The sequence below is a fragment of the Gavia stellata genome, chromosome 25 (genome assembly GCF_030936135.1).
Source record: "Gavia stellata isolate bGavSte3 chromosome 25, bGavSte3.hap2, whole genome shotgun sequence".
NCBI classification, from domain to species: domain Eukaryota; kingdom Metazoa; phylum Chordata; class Aves; order Gaviiformes; family Gaviidae; genus Gavia; species Gavia stellata.
The window spans coordinates 6,743,212-6,756,147 of NC_082618.1; the positions used below are offsets into that span (position 1 = coordinate 6,743,212).

At 46.9% G+C, this 12,936-nt stretch overlaps 1 protein-coding gene across 1 annotated transcript in view; it reads left to right on the forward strand.

Annotated features, from left to right (window-relative positions):
* The window catches only part of LRRC75A (leucine rich repeat containing 75A), a 94,959-nt gene extending 83,774 nt beyond the window's left edge, over nucleotides 1–11,185 (forward strand). Inside the window, exon 4 of the mRNA XM_059829321.1 lies at nucleotides 8,938–11,185. Within this exon, the coding sequence (XP_059685304.1) occupies nucleotides 8,938–9,523 (586 nt within the window). The 3' untranslated portion in view covers nucleotides 9,524–11,185. The remainder of the gene's footprint in view (nucleotides 1–8,937) is intronic.
* Nucleotides 11,186–12,936: the final 1,751 nt, after the last annotated feature.

Sequence of the window (12,936 nt, forward strand, 5' to 3'; positions counted from 1 at the left end):
ATCCCCACTGGTACTTTCCCTCTTAACAGCAAAGACTTAGGAATTTCTTATGTGTTTATTGGTAAGCTCTAAAGGGGCTTTAAAGTTACATATTTTTATATTTATGTATTTAAAAATCCTCTTTACCCTGAATCTCTCTTAAGAAGAGGGGAGAACTCTTTCCAAGCTATTCATTTGTAAAGGCAGTGAAAAACAGAGACTTTAAACTATGCTGTTAATAATCCTCGAAACCTTTCTGAGGCAGTAAACAACGAGCTAAACCAGCTAATGACTAATCACACCAGCGCACACACATGCTGGAGTGTTGACGAGTGAAACTTAAGAATGAAGTAAAAGGTGAGCATAAGCTGTGGTGAGCCAATGTCTTCAAATTTTGGAGAATTTGGCAACTCCGGTTCTGAACTGGGCTCTGTCTACATTGTTTTTGGATTTCATCTTTCATGTCCTGATGCGTGTTGGGTTTTTTAAAACAAAAGTAATGAAAAAAAAGTAAAGTATTCAACCGGGCAGCATCACAAACCTGTTAAAAGGATTTTTTTTTTTTTTTTTTTAACTTAACTTGGGAAACACAGTTCTTTCCTTTAGAAGCATTTTTGCTTTGGGACTGTAATGCCTCTCCTTAGTTTAAATAAGGAGCAGCTGCAAAACACACATACAGAGGCACATGTGTGTATATTTTTAAACCCCCACCCCCCCCTTACCCCCCACCCTCCTGACATAGCCTTTGGCTCAGCCTCGTGGGGTCCCACGGCCGTTGCTGTTCAGCAACAGGCTGCTCACATAGGATCAACCCATCCGTCCTTGTCCAGGCTCCTGGAAATGAAGCGAATGGGCCCCATATTGGTGAATTATAGAATTTCCAGTTACACTCCAGGACATAGACCCAGCCAATTTAATTTTTTTTTTTTTTTTTTTTAAATCCTAACATGACTTTTGATGTTATCAGCCACAGCAATGCCGTGTCCGCTTTGGACCTCCCACAACGCCCTTGATCTCAGTGACATCCCGTGGCTGAAGCTAGGAGGTTAATTTGAGCTATGTGTATACTCTCCTTCCTTTTATCTACTGGGAGTTTAGTCTTTCAGCGTCAGTGGGTGTCCCTCAGCTCGTGCACTAAGAGAGGTGAAGAAAGAGCAGTCTATTCTCATCTTCTCTGTTTTATTCATCTTTATTATAATATAAACATTATATAAAATACATAATATATTATTATATTATTATATACACCTCAGTCACATTCCTCATTTAAGCTAAGTAATTACCTTTTCTTGGCTCTGTTTCTCCTTTGAGGCTGGGGGAGCGTAACCCTTTGGTCAACATTGTTATGATGGAGTACATCATACATTTGTTTGTATTCCTTCCCTCCATTTCCAAAATATCTATTCCAGTGTTTGACTGCCATCATTTGAAGGAGGAGTAGGGACTTTGAAAAAGCTATTTAATACTTATCTTTGATACCACCAGTATTTCAGGACAAGTCTTTTATCACAATACTTTACTTTTTTTCTAATGATTCATTGTGTTCAGTAATTTTTTGCTGATGTTTTCGTAAATAGTTCTCTCACCAGTGATATCACAAGTTTTGTACTGTAGTTCTTCGCTCTGTGGGGCTGCCTCTTCTTCATTTTTCTTGAGCTATTCCTTTGCCCTCCAAGGAAGTGGCTCGATAGCCCAATTATACTTTATTACGTGACACTTTGGCTTCTCATGTCCTGATTTGTGTGGTGCTTTAGAGAAATGTCATGAATTTAAAACAAGAGGAAATCCCTTTCTTTTAATTCTCTTTGATCTAAACATCAATATTCTTGTTGATGGGAACACTTTCTGATCTGGTCCAATGCTGCTCGCAAAATAGCTTTCAGTTCAGCACAGCATGAGTGGATATAAATCAGCATCCTGCCAAAGCATTATCGGGGTTTAGTGCGCGGTCGTATACCCAATCCTATCATTACATTGGGCAAAACCCCATATACTGTTTCCAGCTGGGAAGAAATCTGTGTCTTCCCCTATGGAATATCCTCATAAAATGGGAGGATGAAACCAAGTGAGTGTAACTGATCCTCCACTAAAGCTCACAGGGATTTGTTTAATGGTAAGATCTTCCTACAGAGATTTGGGGCCATTCTGTGGCAAACTTTATGGCAGGGATAAAAGTTTTTACAGCTGTTTGTTAACATAATATCCTCCTCATTTCCATGAGATGCTTCAGAACATCCACAGAACTATTTTTATTAAATCATGTTTGGGGTTTGTTTGTTTCCCGAGGGACAGCTTGAGCGCAGGCTGCTGCCGAACAGCCAGCCATCCCCCAGCACAAGCACAAGGCTGCACTGACCCCGTGATTCGGGAGATTTCCTCTGCCTTTGATATAGACTGCAGATTTTCAGGGTGAAAAGGCTATTTGTACAAGATAATCAATCCGTTTCAGTAGGTATCAGCTAAATCCCTCTCAAGGGGAAAAGAATAGAGCCCTAGCGAGAAATTCGCTTTTACTCGCTGGCAGGAATTGTATGCACGCTCCAAGGGAAAAAAAATTGTGAAGCAATATTGAATGCAGCTCTAAACAAAAAAGAGCTGCCCTGAAGTCATCCCTATTCCCCTTTTGTTATCTTCTTGGTTTTGCTAAATGAAAGCCACACTAGAAGTCCCACAAGAAGTTACACGAAGGCAAGCGGGCAGCATCGCTCCACGCAGGGGATATCCATGCTGGATAAAACAAGGATCAACCCGGGCGCTTATTTTAGCCATGCTTTTCAATGGTTATCACTTATTCGCAGGGATACTATGTGCTTTATCTGACAGCGAGTTCCTGCTATAACCAGCTTTGGTGCTCAAACACTGCAAGATAAGAGGAATTCAGGTTTTTTAGGTGGGAAGAGCTTGTTACTGAGGCATCGCCCTGGCCCCAACCTCACTACACCTCGCTCGCCGGGGCTGCTTCCAAAAAATGATGCAGCAGTACATATGGGAGAGAAGTCGCTGCCAACGTATGAACACCAATTTATTCTTTTTTAATAACAAATATACTATTTCATTGGTTTCTTTCCCAGCATTGCCAAAAAATTACCAGTAGAGAGAACCACGTCACATTAACAGCTGTCTTTCTGCCCACATACAGGTTAAATGAGACCTTGTAAAGGGATAAGTATAGATCTTGTTAAATTGCTGTGGAGGTGTGCGTTTGAGGTTCCAGCTAATCCATCAAACCACGAACTGCCACTAATAGAAGTGCCACCGCAGCAGTGAAATGGGTCTCCCAAGGCACAGGCGAGTTCAGTGAGAGTCCAGATGTGCTGAGCACCAGGACATTATTGACGTACCCACTGGAGCTTGGCACGGATCAGTTAATAATAGTTTTTGCACTGTATGAGCTGTCTTGCCATAAGAAAAAAAACCACGCTCTTATATTAAACAAAGAAAAACATCAGTAGTTTTGTAACTTTTTTTGAAAGCACTCTGGTTCTCCTGCTACCGAGGCGTGCTCGAGGACTGATCCCCCACCTAAGCAAATTATTTCTACCAGAGCTTCCAGACCTGTTTCCTCCTAGAAATTCTGAGCTATTTTCTTATGTTAAATAAGCATAAGACTAACCTAACACCGTTAAAGTGAGGGCCCAATGCTTTGGATGAATGACACTTAGATTCACCCTGGCAATTTTCATTTAAAACACATGCCTGTGGAAGAGCAGCTCAGGATCTTACCGAAGGCGAAGGGGATTTGCATCAATTCATTGACGTAACTGTTCTCTGGCTGGTTTTAGGTTGGGTAGCTATTTGCCTACAGCTGCACCTGCATGAAAAACAAAGACCAAGTTAGTAATTGCCCTGGCTTAGACTGAGCAGCCTGGGCTACTGGAGTGAGCAAAACAGCTTTATGCCTTTGCCCCCTTGCGAAGCCAGGCTTAGTGCCGATGGCAGGGGAAGGGGATGAGGGAGCAAGCCCAAGCTCTGCCCCTTCCTCCAGCCCCTGCGTACGGTCCAGCTCACAGCGTGGAATAAATCCAATAACCAGTAGCATTATCTGTCACGCCCCTCTCCACTTTGCCGTGCAAGTTTGGTGACGCAGTTTTAAGGTGACGTAGAGGAGCGTAGCAGATGCATCCCAGCTTCACCGCGTCTTGCGGCTGAGAGGAGCCCAGATGGGAAAGTGCTAATTGCACCATGGCACCAAAATTAAAAAAAAAATTAAAATTACAGAAGTTGTCTGGCCAGCCTTTTGCTAAGCAGCCTGTGTGAATAATCTTTCCCAGGGCAAACCAGCAACTGAAACGTGCTGATAATAATAAACAGTAGCAGCAGCTCTCATTAGCCTTTCCTCCCACCCCAACCCAACCGTTGGCTGATGTGTGTAATAAGTCACAGGCACACACTTAATGATCCAAGATTTGTTTACAAAAAAAGGTTTCCAGTCAGATTTGTGTGCCTTTGAATGGGCCTAAATCACCAGTTCAGAGCCTGCCGTGGGTGATCATAGACTGGGGCTTCTGTTTATCGGTAAAGCCCCAGCCCGCTTTTAGCCCATAGTAAAAACACAGCGAAGGGCAGCTCAGCATCAGGCTGGTTTGGTTTCTTCTCTTCAGACCACAACTCTCTTGCTAGGGTGCCTGAAGCAAGTGCAGAGACTTGGAGCACCCAGCTGTGCTTACGGTTCCCGCTGGATTGCCTGTGCCCATGTAGGGATGGTGTGTTTGAACCCAAAAATCCCACTCGGCTGCGTAGGACCCTGCAGGGGCAGAGCTCTGTGCCAGGGCTTCACTTTCTATCAGCTAAAGCTGTTCCTGCAAAGCCAGAGGAATGACCCTCTTGGATTTCATCCGAGCTGGAAAAGCAAAACCACATATTAAATAAATAACACACCCATAAAAGCCCAGCGTGCTGCCGCTCTCCGGTTTCTCTGCTCCTGGTGCCATACGCAGAAGGAAATGGCTTTCCCTCTGCCTCCAGCTGTTTTGGTTTTGCTCCTGTAGATCTTGCCCCTCCTGCAATCACCCACCTCCTCAGCGTCCTACCTGACCATGCTGGATACATCCCTTTTCTCCTGATTTCTATTCTTGAGACTCCATTGTGGATTTTTTTCTTCCCCCCACCAATGGACAACACATTTCTCATGATCTGGCACAGCCTTGTAGGTAGGGCTACCTGTCAAATTAAGAAACGGGTGATATTTCTGTAAGATATCCCAGATGTTTGTCATTCTCCCCATCTCCCATGGCTTCCCATCGAGGTCCACTGGGTTTGCTGTGCAGCGATGAGCTCCCCCAGCCCAGGGCCTGACTGACCCTGCCCCAGCCTGTGGCACAAGGGTGGTCACAGCCGATAGCACTTTCTGAGCTGCCCCAGCTCACTCGCCTGATGCTGTATCCCAACGCTTTCTTTATGCCCGGGCTGCAGTCAGGATGATGGATCAAAATCACCCTCGGGTCTCCCGGGTACTTAGAATTAGAAGGTTAATAAGAAGTAAGTCAATCACTCTTCTTAATGGTGGTAAAGAAATTGCCCAAGTGCTGAACAAACCCACATTTTTAAGGACGAGAAATTAATTCACACAGCTGCCATTTGGACTTGTGCCATTTGAGCATTTTTTTGGGAAGACTCGCTCTCTTCCTAGATCCTGCAATGTCCTTCCTGGTCTCTCCCCTCCCGCCTGGCTCGAGCCTGCTCCGGCCCGCAGCAATGCCCCCCCGGCAGCAGCGACCGCAGCCAGGACAAGCTCCTTCCTTCAAACATAAAATCCCTGAATAACATAAGCACAGCAGCTGAGCGGTTTCTGGGGCATGAAGGCGGGGGGGAATTGATTTCCTTAAGGAGACCTTAACATTGCATAGCCTAGTTTAGGTGAAATTCAGTCATTTTGCTGGCAGCACGACAGGCAGGTGCCTTTCTGTTAGAGCAGGAGGGTTGCACTGGGCCACGGAGGGAACCACAAATGAAAAAAAAACAAATTTAGTTCTTTCCTATGCTCCCTGAAAACAAACAGTTCATGTGAAACGACTGCGATCTGAGAGCCAGGTGATGATCAAGGCCTTTTGCACAGTTGTTGCATCCAGCTCCGATTTCGGCACCGGCTCGAGCCGAGGAGGCTGTGTGAAATTACCTCCCTTTCTGCCACGGTGCAATATCAGGAAGCCACAGCTTAAGTGCAAATTGAAACTGGGGAGAGAGCTTGTTTTCCTAGTGTTTAGCCAAGCCTCTAGATGGAAGTTGACTTTAATCCCAGTGCTTATCTGCATCCATTTCTTCCTGGTAATAAGATCTTCAAAGGAGGAGTAAGAACAAAGTACTGCTAAACAGACCGTGGAGCATAATCCAGCATCACCAAGGGAACTCTAAAAGAGATCTTTCACCCCTCCCAGCCTCCCCATCACAATCTGGTCGGGATTTGTGTGATGTTTCTGGTCTAAAAACAGCACCCAGGAGTTTGCCTGCTCTCACCCCGGCTCGGCTGGGTCATAGCCAGGTCTCCATAGCCAACCTGCGGCCATGGGCACCCAGTACATGGCTGTTGTGCCATTCAAGAGAGCAGAAGAGTAGCTCTGGATTTGGAGAATCTCTTGTTAACCTTTGGAGTAAAGCTCTCATTTTACCCCTTGTTTGAAATAACAGTCAGCTCTCATGGGCAGCTTGGAAAAAACATGTCCAGAAGAGACAGCAGAGCCACGTCTTGGCCCCGAGTCCTCCACAGCATTACATTATCTGGCCAACAGCATAACCCCAAGTGCAAATGCAGTTGCTTTCTCAACCGGTACACATGCATGTATCTGATGGCAGGCAGGACGTCAGGGCAGCCCTGCCACAGCTTCTTCTGTATTTGCTGCTAAAACCAACGTAAGTCCTGGTAAGAGAGCTGCCTGGCTGACTGCATCAGCTGCACTGCCCCACCAAACCAGGTGGCCTCCTGCGGTGATTTGCAAATCACTGCCTGTTGACTCAAATGCAGGCAGCTAATATTCCACAAGGTTGTGAAAGACAAGTAAGGCATTGCAAATAGCTCCGTACCCTTGGCAGAGTAGACATCCATGGCAGATCATCACCCACACATTCACAATACCTTGTACAACCCCTCATGCTCCCAAATCTCCTTGCCCTCCTGATGACTACAGATACTCAGTCAAACTAGAGCACGTAGCTCATGCCCATGCACACATGCATCGCCAGTGCCATCCTTCATGGGGGGACACACCTCACAGCACGTCCCCTTCTGCTGCTGGGCTGATCCAGGCTTTCTGCTCTCCCTGTCCCTTTCCTAACACCTCGAGACAGGCTGGCTTGGAGCAAACTCTTTAACTGTAGGTTGTAGCACTTTCAGCCTTCCTGTGATTGTGATTATTTAGGAAAGTTATTCTGGTGATGGTGATTTTGGAAAGTACACACACACATACACACACACCCCCCATGCATTTTTTTGGGGTTTATTTCCATAGGAACTGCAGAAATTTCACTCTTCCTTGACTTGCAGGTCTCCATTATATCAAGTGGCTGGTGGCAGACTCCTCAGACCCCAGTGGTGAATGCAAGTATTGATCAGTTAACAGTAACATGCTTTGGTACTTAGAAATAACCTTCATTTCCTTCCACTCTGCCTCTTTTCTAAGTTATTCCCCCAAAGTCTAGGGCGGGGAGCTCACAACACCTTGCAAAGTTTTCTGTCTATGGGCATTATTTACGAATTAAAGCTCAGCACAATTTACAACTCTAGCTGTGTTACTTCTGTAACTCCTCAGGGGAAAAGCTCAACACTTACCAGCTGCCTGCACCCACCCCCAGATCACAAACAGCTCACGGCTTGGGGCGCACATTGTAGGACTAGCTGTAAAACATCTTACCGTGCCATGCAAGACAAATTTCAAACAAGGTGCATTGGCACCAGAGCAGATGCACTTGAGCATCTGCGCAGCGGAGGTGGTGGGCTTGCTCGGCGGTAAGCATTGCTTGGCGGCTAAGAAAAGCAGTGTTAGTGCTGGTTTGCATTTTCAGCTAGAAAAACCAACAGGTGCTGGGCAGAACCATTCCCCGTCTCAGGCTGTAATGAAAGGCAAAAGCATTTGCTAACACGTGTGCCACAACAGCAGATGAGACATGCAAGTTCACCAAGTTGACATATGCAATTAACATGCATGAGGCTCCTTCCACCTCCTAATTCACTCAGAATAATTCATTAGCAAAAAGTCCTCAGCAGCGCTAGTCTGCCAACAGGTCCTCATTGGAGATGTGTTCTTTGATTCGCTTTAGAAGATAAATTGACCTGTGAAACTCCAGTCTAGCTCGTGCTAATGAGTCTCTGTAGGGCCATCGTAAGAATTAATTTATCTAAGTATTTCTCCGTAGTGCTCATCTCCTCGGCAGCTACACTGAAGAAATGTAATAGGTGTAACACACTGGAAATACTACATCAAATCACCCAACCCTGGAGGTGTCTATCCTACATTTGCTGTCTTGGGCTAAAGTCATTCTGGCTTGGGGTCTCAGTTTCCCACCTGTACAGCCGAGAGGACAAACATGTGTCCTCCTGCTCAAAAAGCTTCATAATCAGCAGCGTGAGAAGTGCTTCATCAGCACCAGCAATTCCTGTCCATCTAATCAAGGGCTTCCTCACCCTTTTTTGCACCTTTAAAAGCAGTGGGATAGCCTCTTTATTCCAGGGTTTTGCAGTGGGCGTAGAAAAGAACTCTGCACTCTTTCTGAATTACGGTTTTTTAATATGGTCTCCTTGTTTCTGGCCATCTTCTATCAATAAACAGCCTTGAAATGTTTGTCTGCCTCCCAATTGCACAGACACACTCCTGGCCTCCACAGAAGAGATAGTTAGCCCCAGTTGAACATTCTACCTAAATAACTCATGTTCTTGCCCTCTCCGAAGCAGCCAGGGAGCCCAAAGCGATGCCACCAAGGAGAGACATCATCCCACATTAATGTCCCTCTCCTTTTCTTCCCCCGCAGCTTGAAAGCTGTCCTGATGGGGAAGCCTCAGGACAACACAGTGGACTTGTCGGGCATCCCGCTGACGCTGAAAGACTTGGACCGCGTCACGTCCTACCTCCAGCACAGTTCGGAGCACATTGACACGGTGGAGCTGTGCTTCACGGAGCTGACGGATGACATGCTGCTGCAGCTACTGCCGGCACTCTGCGTGCTGCCCCACCTCACCACCCTCTCCCTCAACGGCAACTGGCTCACCAAAGCCATCCTACGGGACCTCACCGAAACCCTGAAAGACCCCAAGAAGTTCCCCAGCGTCACCTGGATCGACCTTGGCAACAACGTGGACATCTTCTCCTTGCCACAACCCTTCTTGGTCAGTCTAAAGAGACGATGCCCAAAGCAAGGCAATTTGCCAACCATTCTGGAGTTTGGCGAGGGTCAGGTAAGCGATTTGGAGAGCCAAGATGGCCTGGCCGAGAGCCAGGAGGACCTGCGAGCTGGACCAGGCAAGACTGACAACATAGGCTTGCAGCAGATGGACAGAACAGTCGAGGCTGGGGAGCTCCCCAACTCGGAGCAAGGTGCTGCGGCACCGCAAACATGATGTCCGGCTCCGTGGCTCTTGGGTGGGTGCATTGAGCAAGGATGACTTAAGACCAAGACCTCAGCATTGGAGGTCCTGGCAAAGGGTCGATTCACACGGTGGGATGCTTCGGGGGTCTGGACTGTTGCCTTCCTCCCGTATGATGAATGTCAACTTTTTTCTTTTCAAAGAAGACATAAAGGTGATAGCGTTGAATACTTGTATTTTATAAAAGCTGGCCAGGTATTTTTAAACATTAGTGACGTGCTATGCTTTTTAACCTCTCAAAAATGCATCTCCAAGGCGGTGTAATACGAGGCCCTTAGAAGAGCACAAAAGGGGAGAAGAAAGGTGCCCAGACTTTGCAGGGAAGGGCTCCCTTTCCTTAGCACTGGATCTAGCCAGACCCCAGCTGCCCTCCCACGCGTGACGGACAGACAGCAGTCACCCCAAAGAGGACTGCCGCCGAGATAAACCTTAAATCCTTTCCAATCCTGACTTCAGGAGTTGCTGATGAATGGCGTATCTGCTGAGATACAACAAAAGTCTGATCACACACCAACCTCTTAATTTTTTCTCTTAATATTTTGAGCCAGCCCAAAGGGAGAGCTTTGTTTTCCTGGTGCGGAGTTAAATCCCAGCCCACAGCGTGCCTGGATGCCACTCTCGTCCTCCAGCCTTACCGAAATCAGGTTGGCACTTGTGCCTGCCCAGTATTATTTCAGATGTAGAATCCAGTTTCCCACCAGCTGGGCTGCTGGAATAACTCCAGAGCTCTTAATGTGGTACCTGGAGCTTGCACCAGCAATGCTGAGAGTATTTGATCCATTTTGGGGAGCGATCCGCAAAATCTGGAGCCGGGGCTCAGCACAGGTTCATTGCTGTTGCTGACAAAAGACACAACAATAGTGAAGGTTTATAAAAGAAAAAAATAATCCTGAGGTTCATCCCTGTATCACTGCCACTGAGGGCTGGGCTGGAGATGCAAAGCCTCAGAAAGGCTGTTGGGTCACTTGGCTGTGTCCATCGCCCCCCAGACCAGAAGTGCTTTGTTTCTAAAATGGTGTTTTGATTTTGTCTAAGAGACGGGGGGTTGATTTTATTTTATTTTTGATGGAAAATGGATCATCCCAGAGCAGCAGCGCTGGAATGGGCACTTTGGCTTTTGAACCAGAATTTCGTTTGATCCTAAACCTGGGGGAGGGCAGGAAAGTGTGAAAAACTTCCTCTCCCTTACATTCAAAGGACCAAACATGACTCTCTTTGCTAAGAGGGAGCCCTTTTCTGTCTGTTCAAAGCCCATCCCTGACCAGCTTTACAGCATCGTTTTCCTGGCTCGCAGCAGTGACCCTCTGGCTTTGCTTCTTCTGGGTGCAAACACAGTCAGACTTTTTGGTCGTCTCTTTGGCTCCGTTCATTTAACACCACTGCACCGGGGAAGCTTTTTCCAGAAGGGCTTCATGCTGTCGGTTGTTGTTTCTCCTCCGTACGCAAGTAGGTAACTTAGAAGAAACTCTGCTACTCTTTTTAATACATTTGGCAACGTTCAGTATGATTTGCATGTATTGAAGCCTTTTTCCTTTTTTTTAACGCTCTTTCCAACAGGCATGAAAAAACTTTGCAGTGAATAAACTGTTCTATTTGAAATAAAGGAGCTATCCATAATCAAAATAAATGACAATGTTTAATAAAGACCCAGTGTTGAATTTTTCCTCCGTACAGATGAAATGACAGCCGGCAGCCCGGAGCACCCCAGCAAAAAAACAGTGCTAAGGGCTGCAGGTCTGGGTTCTCCAGGGCGCTTAAAAAAAAGGGTCGCTGTAGCTGGCTGGAGAAATAAATAGCCCAGTTTATGGGCTGCAGGGTGGGCACAAGGTGGGCACAGAAGCATCATAAAATCATCCTTTACATTTTAAATGTCACCAGTGTGCAAAACTGCTGTGGAAGAAAGGAATACTGAGAATGGCATACTGCTCCAGAGGGTATTTCTCTCCAGCGATACAGTCTCAGTGCACTGAAGGAAATGCCTTTTTATTTGCAGCAAGGACTGTTTAGACGATGTTTGTTCCAGCACCCAAACCGTGGCAGGGGCTTGCACAGTGCATGGCAGCCAATGTGCTGGTGGGAGCAGGTTTGTCCTCACTCCCTGCAGCACTCGGGGACTACTTCCACCGTCACTACAACTTTAATAAGGTACCTTTAGCAGAGGTATAAATTAATCAAGATGTGATACAGTAGCTTGGCCGGGTCTCAGCTGCATCCCTCACCATCAGCCCATCCTTGGGGGAGGCTGCACTTCTCCCCCTCCCCAGGAGTCACATGCAGGGGTCTCCTTGCCTGGAGCAGGCTGCGGGATGGAGCCTATGGCACGTATATTTTGTTCGTATGGAAAGGCTGACAGGCAGCGTGTAAAGCCTGTGCATGCACCCAGGGCAGGCAATGAGACAGGGGCAGCAAATCATCACTACTTCATCCGCCATGGGCACACGTCACCCTGGCGTGCCAGTAATACATCCCCCATGGAGATTTGTTAACTCAAAGTATGGGGATTTCATCAAGAACAAGATTTCTCCTTGAAAAAAAGATACACCAGCAATTTCTTCTAAAAGGTCAGGCACTGATTTGCTCAGTACCTCAGTGCTCAACACCGGGCTCCCTTCCTTCCTGCGCATGGCTCAGGCCCCTCTGTCTGTTTAAATTATTTAAATCACGAGCTCCTTGCTGCAAGCTTTTTATTTTCTGCTAAGTATTTGCATAGGAGCCAGCCGTCCCGGCCCTCAGCATCCGTCTGGACCCCCAGTTTGGCCGTACAAATTCATAAACCAGAGGCACTTCTGCATTTAGAGCATTGCATCATTTATTGATGCTTTGCACGCTCAATTCCCTCACCAACACAAACCACCCAGGAGGTTGCTCCTGCCACATTTCCCCTCCAGCCAAGCTTCCACCTGCTGTGAAACACATTAATCAGCCAGGAGATATTTTGCATCTACCAGGCTCTTTCTGCAAGGGGCTGCTAGCAGCCCACCAGCTCAACTTTTGGCTGCAGAGGACTAAATACAAGGCTCTGTGCCCAATGCTGTCCCAGATTTGCTGCGAATCGGGAGCACCTCATCCCAGCCGTCCCTCCCTGCTGTGAAATACTGCGGTTGGGTCCCTCATGTGATCATCCAGGGCTGCGCTGCAAAGGACGAGCCTCCAGAGAAAGACCCCACATCCCTCAGCCCTTTGCCCCATGCAGACGTTGCACCCCTTGAGCATAGCTCTGCTCCACCAGTACAGACAGGCTGTGCCAGTATCTCTGTGAAAGTATCTCTGTGTGTCTTCTGAGAAAGCGAAATAACTAGAAAAGGCCTTTTATTGATATATTCGTGCATGCTGAAGCTTGCACCAAATTACTGACTTTCATAGGAAAAGAAAAAAAACCACAGGTC